General features: G+C 44.2%; 1 protein-coding gene across 6 annotated transcripts in view; it reads left to right on the plus strand.

The window, feature by feature from the left end:
• The window catches only part of LOC144606894 (uncharacterized), a 65011-nt gene that overhangs the window by 25762 nt on the left and 13768 nt on the right, over positions 1-25481 (plus strand). For 5 of the 6 annotated variants that reach the window (XR_013549001.1, XM_078423383.1, XM_078423375.1 and 2 more), the window contains 7 exons: positions 2337-2459; positions 8192-8258; positions 11520-12090; positions 15576-15600; positions 16718-16789; positions 20558-20659; positions 24413-24536. Coding sequence is in view for 5 of the 6 variants with exons in the window: in XM_078423383.1 (XP_078279509.1) it covers positions 2337-2459; positions 8192-8258; positions 11520-12090; positions 15576-15600; positions 16718-16789; positions 20558-20659; positions 24413-24536 (1084 nt within the window). In the remaining variant the exon portion in view is untranslated. The remainder of the gene's footprint in view (positions 1-2336; positions 2460-8191; positions 8259-11519; positions 12091-15575; positions 15601-16717; positions 16790-20557; positions 20660-24412; positions 24537-25481) is intronic. The other variant, XM_078423403.1, reaches the window with a different exon arrangement.

Here is a 25481-nt window from a genome sequence, read left to right on the forward strand (position 1 = left end):
GTGTTGACTGACTGCTCGATTCTTCTGTCAACACAAGGACATTATTAGCCCAATCTGAAGAAGGGACCTGAAACATCTCCTACTCCTTTTCTCCAGAGATGCTGCCCATTCCACTGTGTTAGTCCAACATTTTGTGTCTATCTTCGGTGTAAATCAGCATCGGCAGTTCCTTCCTACATCTCATTATCACCTGGTGGTTATCATGGACGCTGCTGCATTTGCACTGATCTGCTAAATCATGGACTTTCTGTGGTAACAAACGTAAGGGCCAGCATCGACTGTTGGACTTGTTTACACATGAAATTGGTAGAAGCAAGGAACTGCAGGTGCTGGTTTACACAAAAGGACACAAAGTGCTCAGTGGGTCAGGCAGCATCTCTGGAGAACATAGAAAGGTAACATTGTGAGTCAATCTGAAGAAGGATCCTGCCCTGAAGCATCACCTTTCCATGTTCTCCAGAGATGCTGCTTGATCAGCTGTGTTACTCCGGCACCTTATGTCCTTTTACATGAAACATATTCTGATCACCAGTAATGTCCTGTACTCACCCACTCAGAGCCTCACATTTTAAAAGGCCACTGCCCCAGCCTCATGGTCACTCCCAGGCCAAGCTGCGCAGCGATTTATTGAAGGATAAAGGCCAGTTAAGAATTGTGTTACTTAGAGCGAACCTGCAAGTGACAATGTTCCTGGGTCTTCCTGGCATTGTTTTTGGTGGTAAGTTTTTTGAATTTTGTTGATCTGGTGGAGAAAGCTAGGTGAATAATTGCATTGAATTTTATAAGAATCGGCCATGGTGGAATTCACACTGCGGCCAGAGTACCCCAGTGGTGGAGGGAATTGATGTCCAGGATAGTGGGTGTGGTCGAAATGAAGCAGGCCGCTGTGTCCTGGATGGCATTACCTTCAACTTTGTAAGAGCTGCACTCATCCAGGCAAATATTTAATATTTCATTATACCTCTAACCTGTGGCCTGTAGATGATGGATAGTCTTTGGGATGCCAGGTGATGAACTATTCACACCAGGATGACTGGCCTCAAACCTGTTCTCGCAGGCAGTTTTGTATGTGCAGCAAGATGCGTATATAAGTTTCTACCATAGATATTTCAGTTGAGTCGATACTGATTCCCATGTTGTTGATTAAGAATGAGGAACTCATTGATGGTACTGTCTCTGACTATCAATGGTAGTTGGCCAGATTGTCATAAGTTAGAAATGGCTGATATCTTGTATTTTTGATTTTTGACAAACTTGATAGTTGACTGAAAAATTCAGCTCCCCATGGTTTTACTGAATTTTCAGAATTTTATGAAGGTCCTGAAGGGGATGGCATAGTGGCGCAGTGGTAGAGTTGCTGCCCTACAGCTCCAGAGACTCTGGCTTAATCCTGACTACGGGTGCTGTCTGTACGGAATTTGTACGTTCTCCCTATGACCGTGTGGGTTTTCTCTGGGTGCTCCGGTTTCCTCCCACACTCCAGAAACTTACAGATTTGTAGGTTAATTGGTTTTGGTGAAATTGTAAATTGTCCATAGTGTGTAGGATAGATCTAGTGTATGGGGTGATTGCTGGTCGGTGCAGACAAAGTGGTCCCATGGGCCTAATTCTGTGCTGTAATCTCTTAATCTAAATCTATTTCTGATCTTTTTCAACCAATGAGCCAAATTGCTGTTACAGTTGCTGATGTTTAGCCATTTGCATTGAATTGGGCCTGGAGTTATTCAGTTACAGCTCTGCTGTAAGTCCAGGACTCATTGAATGAAAGATGCAGCCGAATTCATTACCGCTCTGTTGCTATAGCCTGGTTGGATTCTCTGCATTAGGCCTGGAAACTCTGTTCATTTGAAATTCTTGGCCTCTTGAAATGTGGGATGATTTATGTTTAGTATTTTACCTCATGTTAATATTTTAATGATTTTTATGGAATTTTATAAATACATATAGAACTTTCTTTTCTGTTTTAACTTTATCTTATTCATTATTTATATAAAGTATAATAGCTTTTAAATGCCTCCAAATGTCAGAGATTTATAAATATACATTCCTTGATATTTTGGACACAGCCCTAATTCTGCCCTCAAATTTGCCTTCTGTCAATGTTGGGTATTTTCCAAAAACAAGGCCTTGGAATTTCAACATCTTTTTGTGGAGATGTTGTATGTTTTGGTCCATTATTCCTTTCATCTGTATATGCTACAAATATTTTTGCTTTGGTAAAGCCCCTGATAACAATATTGCTTTGATTATAAAATTATGTTTACCGTCATGATGGCACATGGAGATTAAGAGTTAATAAGTACCAATATTAACCTTTACTGTAATTTTTATCTAAGACGAAAGAATATCCAGAAATGATGAAGTTGGATACAAGTAAACTAAAGCACGAGGAATTGTGTGATATTATTAAAGAAAGAGCTGTGATTATTCAGAAATTGGAAGGAAAGAAGAGCATACAGGTAAATAATATTACAATAGTTTATTGACAATAATTATTAACTTCATTTACGGGTATGTTAGAAACATACAAAATAGGTGCAGGAGTAGGCCATTCGGCCCTTCGAGCCTGCACCGCCATTCAATATGATCATGGCTGATCATCCAGCTCAGTAACCTGTACCTGCCTTCTCTCCATACCCCCTGATCCCTTTAGCCACAAGGGCCACATCTAACTCCCTCTTAAATATAGCCAATGAACTGGCCTCAACTACCTTCTGTGGCAGAGAATTCCACAGACTCACCACTCTCTGTGTGAAGAAATGTTTTCTCATCTCGGTCCTAAAAGACTTCCCCTTTATCCTTAAGCTGTGACCCCTGGTTCTGGACTCCCCCAACATCGGGAACAATCTTCCCGCATCTAGCCTCTCCAACCCCTTAAGAATTTTATATGTTTCTATAAGATCCCCCCTCAGTCTTCTAAATTCCAGCGAGTACAAGCCTAGTCTATCCAGTCTTTCTTCATATGAAAGTCCCGCCATCCCAGGGATCAATCTGGTGAACCTTCTCTATACTCCCTCTAAGGCAAGAACGTCTTTCCTCAGATTAGGAGACCAAAACTGCACACAATACTCCAGGTGTGGTCTCACCAATGCCCTGTACAACTGCAGTAGAACCTCCCTGCTCCTAAACTCAAATCCTCTTGCTATGAATGCCAACATACCATTCGCTTTTTTCACTGCCTGCTGCACCTGCACGCTTGCTTTCAATGACTGGTGCACCATGACACCCAGGTCACGTTGCATCTCCCCTTCTCCTAATCGGTCACCATTCAGGTAATACTCTGCTTTCCTGTTCTTGCCGCCAAAGTGGATAACCTCACATTTATCCACATTATATTGCATCTGCCATGCATTTGCCCACTTGCCTAATCTATCCAAGTCACTCTGCAGCCTCCTAGCATCCTCCTCGCAGCTAACACTGCCACTCAGCTTCGTGTCATCCGCAAACTTAGAGATGTATTTGTATGTGATCAATTTGATTTTAAATTTGTTTCATTTACATTTATTATTTTTAAGATAATTGTTGGTTCTATTCACTATTGGCTACCACTTAATTTTTTTAAGTTGCAGTTTTAGTTGAAATCATTTAGTTTAATTGCTGTTGCAAAAACCTTTTTTCTAGATTTGAATTGGTTCGGTCTATAATTTGGTCATAATGGTTGGTTCTAAAATTGCTAAATATTCCCATTTGAAGACTAGGTAAAACCAGTCTCTTTTTTTCTTTAACTCCCAAGTCAGTAAATTCAAATAAAGTTGTGAATTTGTATACTTGCATAGCCTGTGCTCAGTGAATTAGTAATTAAGAATAGAAGCTCTTTGGAAGTAAAAATAGCTAGCATCTTTCATTACCATTTTTGAAAATGAGAAGAACATTGTGATGTTTATACATTTATACTGCAATTGAGCATATATTTAAAATTGCAAAGAACTCTCATGCTTTCTCTGTAACTTTTTGTTTAAATTCTCAAAACGGAAGAACATGTGAAATTCCCTTTCATTTACGTTAAACAGTTACTTCGTACACTTACACCTATTATAGATGTTATTTGAGTTAATTTTACCCAATAAGCAGAGATGTTACACCTGTATCTCCATCTCCTCACATATCCACCCAGGGACCACAGCAACTCTTTCACGTGAGACAGAAGTTCACATGCACTTTCTCTAACCTCGTCTACTGCATGTGGTGCTCCCGATGAAGAGACCAAGCATAGACCTGGCGGCCTATTTGACTAACACTTGCGCTCGCTTCATTAAGGCTTGCTGGATCTCCTGGTTGCTAATCAGTTTAACTCCCTTTCCCAATCCCATACCAACCTTTCTGTTCTGGACCTCCTCTATTTCCAGAATGAGGCCACATGCAAACTGGAGGAACAGCACTTTGCATTTCACTTGGGTAGCTTACAACCCAATGGTATGAACATTAAATTCTCACATTTTAGGTAATAAATCATCTCTCTTTTATCCCCCACCCCTCCCCCGACCTGTGCCTCACCCACATGCAGACCATTTCCCCAATCATCCTGCCCCTTTCTCTCTCACTCTCCCTCCCTCATCCACCTATATCCCTTTGTCTAGCTTTATATTTCATTCCTCCTCACTTTATCTGAGTTTAGAGATACAATGCGGAAACAGGTCCTTCGATCCATTGTGTCCATGCCAATCAGCAATCCTGCACAATAGGGACAAATTACAATTTTTACCAAAGCCAATTGACCTACAGACCTGTACATCTTGTGAGTGTGGGGGGAACCCGGAGCACTCAGAGAAAGAACACGCTGTAGTGGCCTGGCGGAGGCCAGAGAAAAGGGAAGACGCCAGGCAGTGTTTAGTAAGATTCTTTTATTAGGCTGTGAGCTCCTGCCCACAGCGTAGTTCTCCTAGGGATAAGATACGCCTTCCCTTGGTCTGGCTTTTAACCCCTTTCGCCTGTCCGTCACGTAACGAGGGGGCTGACCCAAGGAGTGGCCTGATCCGCCACAGGACCCCCCCCCAAGAACCGGAGGTACAAAACGGACAGGAGGGCGCACGAGGCGACCAGCCCGGGTGCGCACCATGACCGGCGCAGGGACCGGCGACTGACCGACAGGTGGAGGGGTCGTAGCAGACACTGGAGGGGGTAGCTTGGACGGGGGGCGACCGCGCGGGCGGGGCTGTGCAACCGGCACCGGCCGATCAATGTCCACGTGTGCCGGCTTCAGCCGTGCGACCGAAACAGTCTCTCTGCGACCCCCCATGTCCAGAACGAATGTGGCCGAGCCATGTTGCAGGACCCGGAAGGGGCCCTCGTACGGCCGCTGGAGAAGTGATCGGTGTGCGTCCCTGCGCAGGAACACAAACTGGCAGTCCTCCAGAGCGGCAGGGACGTGTGGCTGGAATGTCCCATGACGTGACGTGGGCACAGGTGCCAGCCTGCCCACCGTCTGCCGAAGACGTTGCAGGGCGTCAGAAGGCTGCTCCACTCGACCCTGCGCTGGTGGGATGAACTCCCCGGGAACCGTCAAGGGGGCCCCGTACACCAACTCGGCGGAGGAGGAGGCCAAGTCCTCCTTGGGTGCGGTGCGGATCCCCAGCAAAACCCACGGCAGGGCGTCCACCCAGTCTGGGCCCGTGAGCCGAGCCTTCAGGGCAGCTTTCAGCTGGCGGTGAAAGCGTTCCACCAACCCGTTCGACTGTGGATGGTACGCCGTAGTGTGGTGTAGGCTGACACCCAAGAGTCTTGCCATAGCCGACCACAGTTCCGAAGTGAACTGTGGCCCCCGGTCGGATGTAATGTCCAGTGGCACCCCGAACCGGGCGATCCAGTGCGCCGCCAAGGCCCGCGCGCAGGTGGCCGTCGAGGTGTCTGCCAGCGGAATGGCCTCCGGCCACCGCGTGAAGCGATCTACCACAGTGAAGAGGTGGGTCATGCCCCGGGACGGCGGCAGCGGCCCCACGATGTCCACATGAATGTGGTCGAAGCGCTGCCGAGGGACACGAAACTCTTGCAGAGGCGCACGCACGTGTCGCTGGATTTTTGAAGTTTGGCACGGGATGCAGGTGCGTGCCCAGTGTGCGACCTGCTTACGCAGCCCGTGCCACATGAAACGGGAGGATACAAGGGCCACCGTCGCCCGAATGGAGGGGTGAGACAGCCCGTGGAGCACCTCGAATACCCTGCGACGCCAGACGACAGGGACGATGGGCCGAGGCAGGCCAGTGGAGGTGTCGCACAACAGTGTTGTATCCCCGGGGCCACAGACAATGTCCTCCAGCTGCAGGCCGGACACGGCTGTACGATAGGCGGCCATCTCCTCGTCCCCCAGCTGCGCGGCTGCTAGGGCGGAATAGTCGATCCTCCCGGCCATTTGTAGGACGGCGTGGATCGCGGGTCTAGACAGGGCTTCGGCCACCCTGTTGTTTTTTCCTTCCACGAACCGAATTGAGGTGGTGTATTCCGAAACATAAGCCAATTGTCTCTGTTGCCGCGCAGACCACGGATCCGAAACCTTGGCGAACGCAAAGGTGAGTGGCTTGTGGTCTGTGAACGCGGTGAAGGGTCTCCCCTCTAGGAAGTACCGAAAGTGGCGTACCGCGAGATAGAGGGCGAGGAGCTCCCGGTCGAACGCGCTGTAATGCCGTTGGGCCCCGCTGAGGTGCCTGCTAAAGAAGGCGAGTGGCCGCCAACACCCGTCGATGTGCTGCTCTAGCACCGCACCGACCGCCACCTCAGAAGCGTCCACGGTCAGGGCGGTTGGGGCATCCTCCTTAGGATGGACGAGCATCGTGGCCCTGGCTAGGGCCTCCTTAGCCTGCTCAAAGGCCGCTCCTGCTTCGTCGTCCCACTCGACCTCCTTGCGGCGACCAGCCATGAGGTGGAAGAGTGGGCGCATAGTTCTGGCCACCGACGGCAGGAAGCGGTGATAGAACGAGACCATCCCAACGAATTCCTGCAGGCCCTTGACAGTGGTCGGTCGGGGGAAACGGCGGACAGCTTCGACCCTGTCCGGAAGAGGTACCACCCCTTGTGGGGTCACCCGATGGCCGAGGAAATCGATGGCCGTCTCCCCAAAACGGCACTTGGAAGTATTGATTGACAACCCGTACTCGCTGAGGCGCCCACCGTCTGGAGCTACCCCTTCCAGTGTCTGCTACGACCCCTCCACCTGTCGGTCAGTCGCCGGTCCCTGCGCCGGTCATGGTGCGCACCCGGGCTGGTCGCCTCGTGCGCCCTCCTGTCCGTTTTGTACCTCCGGTTCTTGGGGGGGGTCCTGTGGCGGATCAGGCCACTCCTTGGGTCAGCCCCCTCGTTACGTGACGGACAGGCGAAAGGGGTTAAAAGCCAGACCAAGGGAAGGCGTATCTTATCCCTAGGAGAACTACGCTGTGGGCAGGAGCTCACAGCCTGATCCGCCACAACGCGGTCACCAGGAGAACATAGAACTCCATACAGTCTGCACCCATAGTCAGGATTGAACCCGGATCTCTGGCCTTGTAAGTCCAACCTTTTGGAAATCCTGCATCAGCACTCCCAAGTCCCTTTACGCCTCAGATTTATGAATCCTCTCCCCATTTAAAAGTAGTCTGCGTCTTTATTCATACTACCACAGTGCACGACCGTACACTTTGCTGTGCTGCATTCCATTTACTACGTCCCTCTCCCAACCTGTCAAAGTCCTTCTGCAGCCTCCCTGCTTCTACAACATTACCTACCCCATCACCTATCTTTGCATCATCCGCAAACTTGGCCACAAAGCTTTCAATTCCCTCATCTAGATTGTTAATATACAACGTGAGAAGTAGTGAACCCAACACTGACTGCTGGGGAATACCACTTGCCAATGGCAGCCAACCAGAAAGCTCCCAGTGCACCCTCCCGAGCTCCTGTCTAATAACATAACAGTTTGTATTACTCTAATTTAGTACCTTCCCCCAAGGTCCAGCCTTCTCACTATTCAAAGCAATCTAAAAAATTATGGAGTTGTGATCACCATCCTCAAAATGCTCTTCCACTGGAATACTGAAAAAACCCATTGGATATGCCTCACAAATTCTGCTCTATCTCAGCTTTTGACACTGATCAAGCTATATCCCTTCAACTGTTTTTCTCCAATATTTTAACTGTAATAAGCATACAATAAAAAAGAAAGAAATGCACCAGGTCAACTATTTTGTTCAGTTGAATTGATTTCTGAATATTTGGAAAATACTAGGTTGTCAGAGGACACGATCTGCCCAGCACTGTTGGTATGGTTAAAAGAGTTCCACTTCCAGGCAACAGTAAGTAAACATCATTATATTGTTTTCAATATCTACCAAAATCTTATTGATAAGAAGAATTAAGTTGCGATGTTAGGATTGCAAAAAATTTGAGCAGAAACATTTTATGAAATCTTGATGATTTAACATCAGTTTAAATTTTAGTTAATTCTTTATATTCTTAATTGTATGTTTTCAGCACAATTTGTGTATTCATTTAATGTCTAATGTAATATCACAGTGACTACACTTGATTCCCATTGTTTGTGATCAATGTTCTGTTTTCGTTGCATCGGAAAATTGCTTTGATAATTGATTTATTTTAGAAGATAAGAATAGGCTGTCTAGTGCTCTGTGTCTGCTCTGCCTTTCAATACAATTAGGCTGATTGTCTATATAAATGGCATATTCTTAGTTTCCAAAATCCTTTTTTTTCCCCATACAGAAATTGTCTAATTTATATGACTTCAGAATTCCTCTCAGAATTGTGCACTGAATTATGAGATGTCTCTAACCTAAACTCTAACGAAACCAATTGACCTAATCTCTTCTCGGGTCTAAAAATCAGTCCGGTGAGCCTTCCTTGTATGCTGCCCTTGCTATCCACTTTGCTGCTGTAACACTGTAAATTTCCCTGGTGTGGGACGAATAAAGGAATATATATTATTATTTCGTGGTCAAGAAATAAATCTACTCTTTCCATAACTTCTACATCAAGTACTCTGGGATGCAGATTATCAGGCCCTAATGGTTTACCAGTTTTCAGTGCCATTTATTTCTCCAGCACTTTTTTTGTACTAATACTATTTCCTACAACGTCTCTTTCTCATTAGAGTCCTGGTTTCCTAACGTTTTTAGTAAGTTACTCCAAATGGCATTTAATTCCTTTGGTTCCAGCTTGTTTTCTTTTAATTTATCGTGGGTGCAATTTTGTTGACTGTCAATCACTTTGATATTGCGTCCAATCCAGCTATTGTATAACTCATGGAGCAGTTAATTGTAGTTACCCGACAAATTTGGGTAGCTGTATAGTAGCAGGCATTTTTTTAAAGCACCACTTGGAGCAATTGTCCTTTTGTCTTCTGAATTTTCTGAATTTCATATACACAGCACAAATAATTAATTGTCTTAACATATTTTTGTTCTAGCTGGCCAATTTGCAAATCATCCACAACCTACCTAAACATGACCTAACTCCTCAGATATTAGATCATTGTGGAAGCATGGGAAATCCTGTGCCTAATGATAGAATGCAAGAGGAAATTAATTCACAAAGTTGTGTACAGCATTCCTACCAAGAGTTTGGGTCTAAAAGTATATTTTATATAAGTATAAATTTGAAATAAAAAGAGAAAATGCTGAAGCTGTCATTAGGCACAATGTGTAGATGCAGAAACAGTTACAGTTTGGGGTTGACAACTCTTCATGAATACTGGAAAAGTGAGAAAGCAAGATTGTTTTAAATTGTAGAGAGGGTGGGAAGGGATGGAAATGTGTAGAACAAAGGGAATATCTTTTATAGGGCGAGGCCAGAGATGCCATCTGATATGCTGTTTATAAAGCCATCCGAAAGATTGGTCAGGATAGTTAGAAAAAACAAATGAATGGACGTGCATAAACAGTGAAGAGCATGTCAGAGCTATTATCATATCATATATATCATATACATATATCATATACATACAGCCGGAAACAGGCCTTTTCGGCCCTCCAAGTCCGTGCCACCCAGTGATCCCCGTACATTAACACTGTCCTACACCCACTAGGGACAATTTTTACATTTACCCAGCCAATTAACCTACATACCTGTACGTCTTTGGAGTGTGGGAGGAAACCGAAGATCTCGGAGTAAACCCACGCAGGTCACGGGGAGAACGTACAAACTCCTTACAGTACAGCACCCGTAGTCAGGATCGAACCTGAGTCTCCGGCGCTGCATTCGCTGTAAAGCATCAACTCTACCGCTGCGCTACCGTGCCGCCCTTTTACTGAGAACTGGTCTGAAAGGAGGATCTTGGAATAGCCATGCAGATGAGGCAATGTCATCAGACAAAACACTAAGTTAAGATTTTAATATTACAGATATAACCATGCACTGAAACTGGCCAGTTCAGCTAGTATCAAGAATGTAAGTTACCTGATTTCTTTGAATCCCTTATTGAATCCTGAAGATTGCAACATTCCCAGAGAGAAGACAAGACATTGATTTTTAAGCTGATGTTGGGCATCATTGGAACAGTGCAGAAGGCCACAGTTAGACAGGTCAGGGTGAGAATGGAATTGAGAATTAAAGTGACAGATAATTGGAAGCCCAGGGTTATCCTTGTGGACTGAGTTCTATGTTTAGTTTCTCTGTTTTAGAGGAGACCATCTCATGAGCTCTGAAAGTGAAGAAAGAGCAACGAATCACTGCAACACCTGAAGGACTGTTTGGGTCCTGGATTCTGGGAAGGGATGAGATAAAGGGATGAATGATTCCTGCACTCACGTGGAATTTAAATGTATTACTTTTGCTGACAATTTCCACTATGCTCTCATCTTTCTCTGATTGGTCTCTCTCTGATTCTTTTTTTGTATCTCTGTCTCCATCCCAGGGAAAGGAGTTAGTGACAGGCTCCCTCAGGTTCCTACTTCAGCATTACCTATATTTCGTCCTATCCTGCCTCCAAAAGGAAACTCTTTTAATTCTCCCGCTGCCTTCATTAATTTACCAGCTTGAGGATTTTGTACATGCAATTGTCATGGCAACACTGGTCTCGCCTATCAGATATTCCCTGTGTCCTACACATCCCTCCTCCATCTCCAGAACTTATAACTAAATTGCTCGCTCTTTTCCAGTTCTTATGAAGTATCTTCAATCAGAAATTGTAACTCTGTTGCTCTTTCCACAGATGCTGCCTGTCCTGTTGAGCGTTTCCAGTATCTCTGAATTTATAAAATATAATTTTGTTTTTGTATTATACCCATCTTTGCATGGTTTATAAAAAAAAATTACATGCTTTTTCTGAGAAAATCACTTTGAACGCATTAAGATGTTCTGATTTGAAACTTTTCAAAAATGATCTTGGATATGCTGCTAAATTTGTTAACCGTTGCTTATAATTTTAATAGGTGGCACTTTAGTAAGCTAAGGAAAAATTTGTAAAGTACCAAACAGAGGGAGGCTTTCATGAGAGCCAGATTAGCATTGGAATAACCTAGACTATTAATTAATAATCATAGTAACTGAATTTTCAGTTTTATTGAAACATCATTTAACTGCTGTTTATTTTTTTGGATAAGGTTGGCAGCAGGAATGGGAGAAAAACCCCTTAAAAATGGAACAAAATTTGATGGAAGGTATAAGAAACCTAAGAGAGCAATCTATGAGAAATGAGATTATGTTTTCCACTCCAAGAGATGGGCAGTATGGAGCAGATGTCAGAACTTCCGATACATATTCTGATTTGAGAAGGGATGGTAGAGACTTGCGTGAAGAAAATATGGGAGCTACTGACAGATTTACAGATAAGAGAATGCAATACAGAGAAAATGTTTTGAGTGGATACACTGACTGGAATAGAGACAAAAAGGAACCATATGTAGAATCCACTGTAAGTTATGATCAATATTCTAACCAGCGTGTATATGACAGAGGAGGACTACAGGAAGATCGCGTACAAGAAGCACCTGGATATGTTGATTGGAAAAACGTCCACCAACCGGAATCTGAAAATTACTTTAGAAGTTCAGATAGGTATTCGAATGTAAGAAAAGATGAGCAGCCACTATATCAAGGTGCTGGTAGAGGCACTGACTACAGGAAAGATGACCGAAAATATGAGGATGAATACAGTGCAAGAGAACAAACAGGGTAGGTTACTACCGTTCCAATCCCCTTTTTAAAAATAAAAGAAAAGGATATGAGCTTGTTTTACTACATTGCAGCAATTGCCTATTATATGTTCTTTCATTAGCATACACCTCCACACAATTTGTGAGAACTTAGCATTGATTGGGGGACTGAAATTGATCTGTCTTGTACTTCATAAATTTGAAAATCGGATAGCTGTAAAATTACTATAAAAGCTACTGAGATTTTAAAACTTATTTCAAGAGTTGACTAGTTGAATCCAGGTAAAATATTTTTCCTGGCTGAGCAGTCTTACAACAGTAATAGGTCTTTTAGGATTGAGATGAGGAAAGTATCTTGATGCAGTATGATGAAGCTTTTCAAATTCTTTACTCCATTGCGCAGTTGTTGGGTTTACACAAAACAAAGATTGGTTGATATCTGAATATTAAGGGAATCAAAGCAAACAGGTTAGTGGTAGAAAGCACAAATTGACGCTGAGGCGGAACATTATCCATGATTTTGCTGATGGCAGGTTAAGCAAATGATCTTTTCCTGCTCCTGATAGAAACAAGGAACTGCAGATGCCAATTTACCACGAAGGATACAAAGTGCTGGAGCAACTCAGTGGTTCAGGCAGCATCTCTGGAGAACATGATAGGTGACATTTTTGGTTGGGACCACTCTGCAGACTGATTGGGGGGGATCTGGAAGAAAGGGGTAAGCTGGAAGAGAAGGGGGGCAGGACAAACCCTGTAAAGTAACTGTGCATAAGATACTCCAGATTGGGGAAATTTTTGGACCATTTTCAAGGCTGGCTTAGCAGTACTTTCACTAGCGGCTTATGTAATTCTGATGGACATTGGGTCTGTGGCAGGTAGAGGGTAAATCAACATTATGATTTAAAGCTACATGATCTCACACTCGCTAATCTGTCTGTGACAGATAGATACATGCATGGTAGACATGACCACAATTCAGTTTTTGTGGAGACCAACTTCCATCTTCACAGAAAGGCCATCCATTATTGTGTTACATGTCACGCTAAATGGGAATAGTTTTGGAACCAATTGGGCAGCACAAAACTGAGCATCCATGAGGTGTTATGGGACATTAGAAGCATATACCATAACATTTGCAATCTCATGATCTGTCCTATCCCTCACCATTATTGTCAATTGAGATCATTCTTGGTTCAATGAGGATTAGTGTAGCGTACAGCTTGGTGTGCCTTAAAATCAGGTATGAACCTGATGAAGCTATTTACTTGGGAGCAATAGACAAAGTACAGTGATCCCACAAGCATTGGTTTCAACTTTGCCACATAAATGGCGTTGCTGCAGGTGGACGGTGTAGGCTAGGTCATTCACCTACTGCCACCCAATTTTTTTTCCATCATCTGCAAGACATGAATCGGGGGAGTGTTTGCAACCCCACCAACATTTAAGAAGCTTGGCACCTGTTAAAACAAAGCAGCTCATTTGATTGGTGCCACCCTAAACATTAATTCCTTGGCACACAGTATGTACCGTCGAGAAAATACACTGCTGATTACCTAATTAGGTAATTACCTAACTGGGCTTCTCTGGCAACACTTCCCAATGTCTCCACAGCCTTCCCCAACTTCATTGCTTCTGAATTCTGGTATGAATTCTGGAACTCTCAATGCATGCAACTACAAACCACATGAATTAATTAGCATACAAGTTTATTTGATGTACTACAGGTCCTTCTCTCAATCTGATTAACATCTTCAGCCAATATAAGACTCTCTAAAGATAGGCACAGAATGCTAGAGTAACTCAGCGGGTCAGGCAGCATCTCTGGAGAAAAGGAATAAGTGACATTTTGGGATGAGATCCTTCAGATTGCAGTCAAGGGAGAGGGAAAGTAGAGGTATGAAAAGGTGGTGAATAAATCAGCTGGCACCAATGGCCAAGGAGCCCACATAGCTCCATTGTTGGCTGTAGAGGAGGTGATAACGAAGGGGTATGAACTGTGAAACTAACGGGATGACTAGACAATAGACAATAGGTGCAGGAGTAGGCCATTCAGCCCTTAGAGCCTGTGACCTCCTGGACTCGCACCTATTTCTTCGACTAAGGTGGTGAAGGGGCGAAGAGATGGGAATGCAAGGTTTATTTGAAATTGGAGAAATTAATATTCAAACCACTGGGTTGTAAGTTGCCCAACGAAATATGAAGTGCTGTTCCTCCAATTTGCATGTGGCCTCACTCTGACATGGAGGAGGCCCACGACAGAAAGGTCAGTATGGGAATGTGTAGGGGAATTAAAATGTTTGGCAACCGGGAGACCGCCTTGGCCAAGGCGAATTAAGTGTAGGTGTTCAGCAAAACAATCGCCCAGTCTGCGCTCTGTCTCGCTGATATATTGAGTCCACATTGAAAACAACGGATATGGTAGATGAGGCTGGAGGAGGTGCAAGTGAACCTCTGCCTCGCCTGAAAGGGGTGTCAGGAGTCTTGGAAGTAGTCGAGGGAGGAGATATATGGACAGGTGTTGCAGCTCCTGTGTTTGCGGGGGGAAAAGTACTTGAACTGGGGGTGGTTTGGGGTGGATGGGATGAACCAAGGAGTTGATGAGGGAACGATCTCTGTGGAAAGCAGTGAAGATGGAAAGTAGTTGTGGGAACCCGTTTGGGGGGGTGGTGAAAATGCCAGAGGATATGCGATGGCTGATGGACTGAAAGGTGAGGACCAGGGGGACTCTGCCCCTGAGGTGGAGGGGAGCAAGAGTGGAACTACGGGATACTGACAATATGTGTGTGAGGGCCTCATCAATGATAGAAGAGGGGAACCCCCATTCACGAAAGAATGAAGACACCTCGGATGTCCTGGTATGGAACACCTCATCTTGGGAGAAAATGCAGTGGAGATGGAAGAATTGGGAGTTGAAGCAGGAGGAAGGGTGGGAAGCAGTGTGGTCTAGATAGCTGTGGGAATCAGTTGGTTTAAAATAGACGTCAGTCGATAGTCTATTTCCTGTGATGGAGACGATGAGATCAATAAAGAAGAGGGAGGTCTGAGGTGGTTCAAGTGAATTTGAGTGCAGGTTGGAAATATTTGCTCCTTTTATCATATCATATCATATCATATATCTACAGCCGGAAACAGGCCTTTTCGGCCCTCCAAGTCCGTGCCGCCCAGTGATCCCCGTACATTAACACTATCCTACACCCACTAGGGACAATTTTTACATTTACCCAGCCAATTAACCTACATACCTGTACGTCTTTGGAGTGATGTGATAGGTTCTGGGATATATCAAGAACATTGTTTATACTATCGGTATTCGATGTATGTGTTATCTAGACAATTTTCAACTATTCTAATTGTAATCAAACTTTGATCACTCTTATAATCAGCAATATATTTTAATTTTTGTTGCAAAATAATTTTCAAACATGATATTCTGTTGTATGCTCAAATTAATGAAAGCTTCCAAATGTATGAAGGTGCTCAACATTTAATATTTATATATTGCAGGAAGTTGAACTGCATGGAGCAGAAGGTAAGTCACAGTATAAATGGATCTGAGTGGTCTGATTTGTTGGGTTTTGCTGCACATTGCAGAGTAGCTATTAGGACCGTTGTTTCCATGCATGCTTCGTTTAAAAAGCCACCCAAAATTTGGCCTTGTCTGCATTTTTCAACAAGGTCCTGGAATTCCCAATGTATGTAACTACAAAGCACGTGAATCACTCACACACATACCTTGTTAATACAGAAAACGTGAAATCTCCCATTCAATACGGGTGGTAGTGTGAACTGTGAGGAAGATGCTATGAGGTTGAAGGGTGACTTGGACAGGTTGTGTGAGGGGGCGGATGCATGGCAGATGCAGTTTAATGTGGATAAGTGTGAGGTTATCCACTTTGGTGGTAAAAATAGGAAGGCAGAGTATTATCTGAATGGTGTCAAGTTAGGAAAAGGGGACGTACAACGAGATCTGGGTGTCCTAGTGCATCAGTCACTGAAAGGAAGCATGCAGGTACAGCAGGCAGTGAAGAAAGCCAATGGAATGTTGGCCTTCATAACAAGAGGAGTTGAGTATAGGAGCAAAGAGGTCCTTCTGCAGTTGTACAGGGCCCTAGTGAGACCGCACCTGGAGTACTGTGTGCAGTTTTGGTCTCCAAATTTGAGGAAGGATATTCTTGCTATTGAGGGCGTGCAGCGTAGGTTTACTAGGTTAATTCCCGGAATGGCGGACTGTCATATGTTGAAAGACTGGAGCGACTAGGCTTGTATACACTGGAATTTAGAAGGATGAGAGGAGATCTTATCAAAACGTATAAGATTATTAAGGGATTGGACACGTTAGAGGCAGGAAACATGTTCCCAATGTTGGGGGAGTCCAGAACAAGGGGCCACCATTTAAGAATAAGGGGTAGGCCATTTAGAACTGAGATGAGGAAAAACTTTTTCAGCCAGGGAGTTGTGAATCTGTGGAATTCTCTGCCTCAGAAGGCAGTGGAGGCCAATTCTCTGAATGCATTCAAGAGAGAGCTAGATAGAGCTTTTAAGGATAGCGTAGTCAGGGGTGCATTGTCATTTATGTTGAATGTGCTATGAAGATATCTGGTGAAAGCAAAATGCCATCTTTAATTTTTTTTCCTTCCATTTTGCAGTGTGATTTTGCCCAACCACAGAATTTTTCAGATGTGATTGATTTGAAAAGAAAAAATCTGTATGACTATTTGGTAAGCATAATTTAATGTTGCTATTGCCAGCAAAGTAATGTAACTGGGAACAGCGTTTAATCTGTTGGAATTCAAAGTATGCATATTATGCATTGCTAATTGATTGGAGGTAGAAAGTTGGATTATATTGTTTGCTCACTTTTTGCCAGAATAAGATGTGTTCTACCCAGTAATCTCTGGTCCTTGACAATCAATTCCTCAAGCACTGGCCTACAGTCCGATTATAATTGATCCATATCTCAACTCTGACTTGGTTCAGAACCCTTAATATACAAGGCTATCCCACTGTCCACAATAGAGCAAACTCATATGATACTTCGACCGCCCTGATCGCGGGAGCTTTGACCGCCCCGATCGTGGAGGCTTTGACCGCCCCGACGCAGGAGCTTCGATCGCCGGCTGCGGGACCTTCAATCGCCCAGACTGCGGATGGTTCGATTGCCCCGACTGCGGGAGAATAAAGAAGGAGATTAGTCTTTATTGCCTTCCATCACAGTGAGGAATATGGGGAATCTGTTGTGGTGGATGTTTATGTGAACTTTTATGTAGTTCTGTGCCTTGTTGCTTTTTTTTAGTATGGTTGTATGGTAATTCGAGTTTCACTCTACTGTAGTGATTCCACAACGAGCGTCTTTGTTCAAAGTCTTTATTCGAAGGTATTTGCAAAACAGACAGCAGCTTTTGGACACACACTACTTAACTAGGTATTATAATCTAATCTCATCTTTCCAGCTGGTCGCCAGACACAACTATATCCCGTGCTCCCGCTTCTCGTGACTCGTCAGCCCAACCGAGGGTTCGAGACCCCCCCCGCTAATCCGTATGTCCCTACATGACCCCCCCCCCCAGAACCCTCGAAACCGTACCTCACGGGTGCCCGGACCTCCCTCCCGGAACGCGTACGGAGGGGGGAACCCGATACCGCCAATGTGACGGTAGGCGGGGAGGCCGCCGCCGCCGGAGGCGATGGAGGGGCCATGGAAGTGGAGGGCATAGGCGACGGAGAGCGCTTGATCGGGAACGAGGGCCTGGGCCCAACCATAGGCGGCGGGGGGCTGAGGGGTGGCAAACAAGGCGCCGCTGGCGGCACCAGGGGGGCGGCCATAGGCCGGCCCCTGCGCGGCGGCTGGGCCACCGACACAGGGAGGTCCTGGTCCAAATGGGCCGGCTTGAGCTGGGATACGGAAACGAGTTCCTGGCGATTACCCACCTGTAAGGTAAAAGTGACAGCCCCTCTCTTAAGTACCTGAAACGGGCCCTGATAAACCGGCTGAAGAGGGGGGCGGTGGGAATCTTTCCGCAGGAACACGAAATCACAATCCCGCAAGTCCGACGGGACGTGGATCGCCGCGCTTCCGTGCCAGGAGGTCGGGACTGGAGCCAGAGAACCTACCCGTGCCCGGAGGGAACCCAACACCGACGTAACGGGTGGTGGCAAAGCGGGGGCGGAAGGGAGGATGTCACCTGGTACCCGCAGGGGCGAACCGTAGACGAGTTCGGCCGAGGATATGCCTAGCTCGGCCTTTGGGGCCGTACGAATGCCGAGGAGGACCCAAGGCAGCTGGTCAGCCCAATCGTGGCCGGTCAGTCAGGCACAGAGGGACGCCTTAAGCTGCCGATGGAAGCGCTCAACCATCCCGTTGGATTGGGGATGGTAGGCGGTGGTCTGCTGTAAACGAGACCCATACAACTGTGCCAGCGCGGCCCTGAGGGAGGAGGTGAACTGGGCTCCCCGATCTGTGGTGATGATAGCCGGTATGCCGAAACGGGCCACCCAATGCAACGCCAGGGCCCGTGCACAGGAGGCCGCCGAGGTGTCCGACAATAGGAGCGCCTCCGGCCAACGTGTAAACCGATCCACCACCGTCAGGAGATGAATATAACCCCGGGAATAAGGCAATGGACCCACCAAATCCACGTGGATGTGGAAAAAACGGACTGGGGGAACCTTGAAACTCTGGTATGGGGGCTGGACATGGCGATGAACTTTGGAGGTTTGGCACGGAATACAGGCCTGTGCCCAGGCTGCCACCTGCTTCCGCAGGCCGTGCCAGACAAACCGGGCGGCCACCATGGCCGAAGTCGCCCTGATGGACGGATGTGCCAGGCCGTGAATGGCCTCAAAAACATTACGCCGCAGGGCGGCAGGCACCACCGGGCGAGGGCGTGAAAGGGAAACGTCACATCACAACTTGGTACCTGTGGGGCCATACGCCACCTGCTCCAAACGCAGGCCCGAGGCTGTGGAGATGATAGCCGGTACGCCGAAACGGGCCACCCAATGCTGTATGTCCCTACACTACCTTAATTGATACACGAGACAATAAAGAGACCTTTGAAACCTTTGTTTAAGACCTCTCTCTGTCAGTACTAAAAGTTTGCTGTTTTTTATGGGATGGCGGTTGTGTGTGTTGAAATTCAAGTGCACTCTACCACCTAGTGGTAGATCATGGATCTTTCACTGTCAAAAAAATAATTCGTTTGTTCTGTGAGTACTGTTGAGAATTTGTCGCAGGAATTATTTCTGGGCTACCAGATATTTTAAGTTATTTTATAGTAAATATTCCTGGCAATATGAAGATAGGTTGGAAAGCAAGCAAGAGGTATTGAGTAGATTAAACATTTAAAATAAATATAAATTGTGGGGAAATATGAGCATGACTACTTACAGGAAGAATAGCAGGATAATTATTTAAATGGAAAGAGACTACAGAATGTTGCTCATCATTGTACTTAAAACATAATGATAGCATGCAGGTTGAAATTAGTATTTCAGCTGGCAAATGAATTGTCAGTGTTTATTACAAAGTAGATGGAATATAAACTAAGAAGTCTTGCTGTAAATGTGTAGGCTGTTGATGATTGCCTCTGAGGCAGTGTACAATTTTGTTCACCTGCTTTAAGGAGAAATATACTATAATTTACATTAGACAAGATAAGGTTGATTGTGATAATGAGCTCATTTATGAGGAACAATTCAGAAGAATGATCTCATGAAACAGAATATTCTGAGTGGACTTGACAAGATAGATGCTGAGATTATATTTTCCTTCGTGGGAGAATCTATAACTGGAGGTGCCTTTAATTAAGGATAATGGGGCCATCCATTTAAGATTATAAGGAGGATACTTTGCTTTGTAGAGAATTAAGAAACGTTGAAAATCAATCCCCCCCCCCCCCCCCCCCCACCCCCACGAACAAACACCTTTTGGAGATTGAATCATTTAATATATTCATTTGAAAGGCAATGACATTTTTGGTTTATAGGGAAGTCGAGGGTTTTGGCAAAAGACCTAGACGGTAGAGCTGAGCCCATGCTTAGATCGGATCAGCCACAGCCTTTGTGAACGATGAAGCATTATTAAAATGGGAAGAGACTACAGAATGTAGCTCCTCATAGTACGCAAAATAAAATGTTAGTGTGCAGGTGGCATTAGTAATTAAGATGGCAAAGGAATAGGTATCTTCCAGCTCCCATGTATTATGTTCATGATCTAAGCCGATATCTAGAATAGTTAGTACAGATGTTAACAAAATAACTTTCTTTTGGTCATCGAGTCATGATTTGGTAATTGCCAGATTTCATGTATAAAATTAGTACGCATTTGAACACAATGGTGTATGAGTCTTAGTAAATCAATTAATAAGATTTAATTTGGATGATTTTAGCAAGTTGTGGTCAATGAAATTTCTAATCATTCATGGCATTTTTTCAACTGACATTTAATAATTTATTTTTAGTTTGAAAATGTAACTATCTATTTGCAGCAAAGCTTTAAGATAAAAAGTGAAGATGATGCCAGTTTTGTTCTGAAAGTCACAAAAGCTTTCAAGGATGCTTTAATCCGTTACTATCAAAGAAAAGAAAATGTGAGTATTAAAATTATTTTACAGAATGATCCATGGGTACACATAACATGGTTGTGTCACAATTGTTACTTTGGATCTAGTTGCAAAAAATAATCAGTCCCTGGATTAAGAAGACGTAATTATTTTTGCCATTTTCATTCTACACGTACTATTGAATATCTTTGAGAAATCAGCAACATATATTTTGGTTAATGGAATGTGTACATGACATTTGAGTTGTTGAACATCCTGTTTAATATCTGCAATTTATTCTTATTTATTAATAGTTGTCTCTTTAAACCTAAACGAACAACATAAATATTTCATATTGAGTAAATATAGTTCCCTTGTACACAAATCTTTGTGAACATAAATGTGCTTTCAGTTGTGAATTTTAAGAATTTTACACTTTGGTAGAGCAACCTATAAGTAGAATGGATCTTTGAGAAAGATATTTTGATGTTTGATATTGTAGAGTTGAATTTAATAACAAGTTATTAATGATAATAAATAATGTTAATATTCTGTAATTGCTATTGGCTTTCTGAATGAAGAACATGGAAATTGTAAAACAAAAATACGAAATGTCGAAATAAACCTGAAAATATGGAAACACTGAGCAGGTCAAGCAGCATTATGTGGAAAAAGAAGCAGAGTGAATGTTTCAGGTCACAAACTCCATCAAAACTGGAACATGAGAAGACAAGTTGGTTTCAAGATGAAGGGTGGATGAGGTTTGATAGGACGTAGGGTTTATCCCTGGTAGGGTGCGACTGGGGTTGCCATAGTGATGAACTGTTGATTATCCACCTTGTTAGCCATCTGGTTAATAGATTAATACGTGAAGTGAGAGAGAAAGAAAATACTGTCTGTGCAGAATTCACACCTGACCTTTCATCAGAGACACTCCAATCACAATCAGGTAATTATTTTCCCAGGGAGTGGGAAATCTGATTTTAATGAGGCCACTAAATTTTGCAATTTATATATACTTGCACAAAGACTATTCGGAAACTGGAAAGATAATACAGCAAAGTTGGCAAGAAGAATTAGTAGATTTGAATTTGCTGCGATGGGTGTCTTCTCCAGAGAAAGTTGCAATGCCACCAATTGGAGTGACTCATTTACTAAAGTTTAATTTTTGCAGAACCACCAAGTTGAGATGTGTGTGTGTGGATATGTGTTACAATCTCTTGACGAAAATGGGACCCATTGTTATAGTAGAGTTGCACCAGGATGTGCGTGTAAACCTTACCATCTTCTATGCCAAGGAGAACACTCACACTTAGTTTTTCCAAAATAAAGCAAATTGCTGTTGAATGGATTATCTGTCCATTAAATCTTGCAAATTTTATCAGCAATAAAGTTTTGACATTAATTCTTGGTCCAGTATTCAATAAGTGGAAATCTGCCACAAAATTGAATCCTTCCTTCTATACCATCTCGACCTAATATTTAAAATTGGAGAATTCTCTTTTTTTGTCTTGAATGGATGCTACTATTTTGTTTAGTTCTATATTTCTTTTTTGGTTTCGATTGGTGTGAACTACTAACATCCTTTTCCTGTTCTGACGTCTTTAGAACGCAGTGCAAATGACTATTGGCAACGGGCATTCTTGTACTGCGCAGATTTCATCCAACTACATCAATACTTGGATGGTTTTATAACTAACTAGACTGAAATGGACCCGTTGGGTCCAAATCTCTCCTGTGGGCCTCTCCTGGGGCAACCCTCCCCGAACTGACGATCCTGCGGGCCCGACAACCCTCTCCAACTGACGAAGCGCATTGCCAGGCGGGGAGTGTCTCCCGTGGGCGGGCAAGGGGGGACAGGGAAGGGGAGAGGGTGCGACTCACCTCGGCCCCGTGCCACCAGCGCTGCACCAGAGCTATCCATGGACCCAAAACCTCTCCTGCATTGGTCTAGCACTCTCCTTCCACTTCCCATCCCTTCCCCCCAACTCCTCCCCTCCATCCCCACTCCCCTTCCCCCCCAACCCCCACCCTTCCCCTCCCCCACACCCCTACTCTCCCCCTTCTCCACCCCCACTCCCCCCACCCACACATAAACAAAGGGATCAAAAATGCGCACAAGAAAACGCACAATTTACGGGTGAAAAACGCACAATTTACAAACAAGATGAGAGATTTAGTAATATATATATATATATATATATATATATACTAGACGGACATAGACCCGTTGGGTCCAAAGCTCTCCTACAGGCCCGGCAACCCTCCGTGCAAACCTCTCCTGCGATCAGCAGCAGGAGAGCTCTCCTCACCCCCCTCCATTCGCCGTCACTCGTGCAGGTCCCGAAATGGCAACCCTCCCCAACTACGCACGTGCAGATCCGGCGGCCATCTTCTTTGATGTTATCCATTATGATTGCTCGAGCTTTGCACATGAGGAAAATGTCACGAACTATGTTATTCCCAGTTTGAGTCATCGATGGGGCCCCACAGTCCCAGTGACACTGTAATCACAGTGGTTGTGGCCGATGTCAGAAGATCCTTCATGAGGACGAATCCTCCGAAAATATTTGGTCCCGGTGGTATACCTGGCCACATTCAACCAACTGGCAAGAGATTTTGCTGACATCGTCATCCTCTCACTACCAAGGTCTGAGGCACTTCATCCGCTTTAAAAGTACATCCATAATACCGGTGCCCAAGAAGAGCAAGGTGATATGCCTCAAAGACTACCAACAGGTGATACTGATGTCCATGGTGATGAAGTACTTCCAGAGGTTGGTTATGACGCATATCAACTTCTGCCTGAGTAAGGACCTGGACACTCACAATTTGCCTATCGACAGGAGAAGTGATATAGTTGGCTCTACACTCTGCACTAGACCACTTGGACAATAAGAACACATATCTAAGACTGTTGTTCATTGACTCTGGCTCTGCGTTTAACACCATCATCACTTCTAAACATCAAACTCCGGGATTAGATCTCTACTTGTCTGTATGCAATTGGATCCTCGGCTTCCTCATTGGAAAGCCACCATTAGTAATTTGCAACAACACTCCTCGATGACCATTAACAGGCGATGTGCTCAGCCACCTGCTCTTCTTTCTCTATCCCATGACTGTGTAGCCAGACACAGCGTTAACGTTATCTTTAAATCCACTGACAATACCTGAAAAGTTGGATGAATAATGGTCAACAATGAGTCTGAAGAAGGGTCTCGACCCAAAACGTCACCCATTCCTTCTCTCCAGAGATGCTGCCTGTCCTGCCGAGTTACTCCAGCACTTTCCGTCTCTCTGTAAATCAGCATCTGCAGTTCCTTCTTGCTACATATCTTTAAAATAAGTTAGGTTGTGTGAGTGGAATGGGAATTTCTCCCACAGATGTACTATCTGCTGAGTCTTTCAAAGACAACATTGTTTAACCAGAACGAATCATAGTTTTAAAGTTTTAATTTCAGAATTTCATATTTTCGCAGTTAATTTCAGGTTTCCCTTTTTTCTCAGTGAAACATAGTTATTGAATATAGTTTGGAAATCAATATCATTGTGTATCTGCTTTTTCTGAAAACTCAAATACCTTACTCAAATCTTATTGATTACCATTGGTACATGATGGACAATTGAAAAAAATCTTGATTTACTATCATGCCTTGAATATCTTAAGTTGTAGTAAATAAATTAACTGGATTTTTTCTTTAGAAAAAAAATTATGCCTTGTTTTTAACTAAGCAGTGTCTACATATAGTTCTTGCTATCTCCCATTTCAAACATTTTTTCCCTTGCCCAATCTCAAAGGACCCAGCCATAAAGGCAACATTTGATCAGAGAGCTACAAGATCCATCGGTGCACTGAACGACTATTCCAGATATAATCCTGATGTGTCAACTTCAGCGGTGCGAGTCTCAGAAAGCTCCAGAGGTAATTCAGATTTCAACATTATCACCAACATCACTATTTACATATGACACCATACAAATCATGTTACCTGTTAGCATATGTGATGGTCTTTCCATTGACTTCAGTTGATCACTTGGGAATCTTCTGAAGTCGATTTGGATTTTCGGGTAAGTGGGATGACAGGAATACCCAAAGACACGTTTCTTTAAAAAAAAACAAATTTACAATCAACGACAAACCTTCAGATTACATCAGTGTGCTTTGGCTTGATCTGGTATGTTGTCCCGTTTCAGAAATTGTTACTCAGATGTACCCTTCTGTATCCAAGCTTCTATTCATCTTATAAGAATCGCTGTAGTTTCGAAGATCAAGGATCAACCAGTTGGTTCCAGACATCATAAGAGACATTTGCCGCAAGCTACATCATCGAGTTGTTGCAGCGTTAGCAACCTTGGATACATTCCTAGCTCACTTAGATCCACAAAGGTTTAATGGATTTATTGAAAGATGCAGCAAGATACGGAAACAGGGCTTTCGGCCCACTGAGTCCACAATCATCCGTTCATATGAGTTCTATGTTATTCCACTTTCGTATCTACTCCCTGCACATGCTAGGGGCAATTTACAGAGGCCAATTAACCTACAAACCCATACATTCGTGAGAAAAAATGGTGCACCTAGAAGAAACCCACACAGTCACAGGGAGAATGTGGAAACCCTACACAAAACAGCATTTGGGGACAGTTTTGAATGCAGATCTCTGGTGCTGTGCTGTACCAGGGGACATTGGTGGATTTGGAGCTGAATTTCCAGCTACAAAATTTGCCTTTCCATCTATGGATTTAAGTTTTACGGCTGAACTGTTTAATCTTTACCTTCAGGCAATGCTAGTTGTTGTTGTAGAAACACCACCATCAACTTTAAGCATTTGCAGTCACTTTGATCCTGATGTCCAAGGAACTCCTT

This window comes from Rhinoraja longicauda, chromosome 2, assembly GCF_053455715.1.
Source record: "Rhinoraja longicauda isolate Sanriku21f chromosome 2, sRhiLon1.1, whole genome shotgun sequence".
Taxonomy (NCBI): domain Eukaryota; kingdom Metazoa; phylum Chordata; class Chondrichthyes; order Rajiformes; family Arhynchobatidae; genus Rhinoraja; species Rhinoraja longicauda.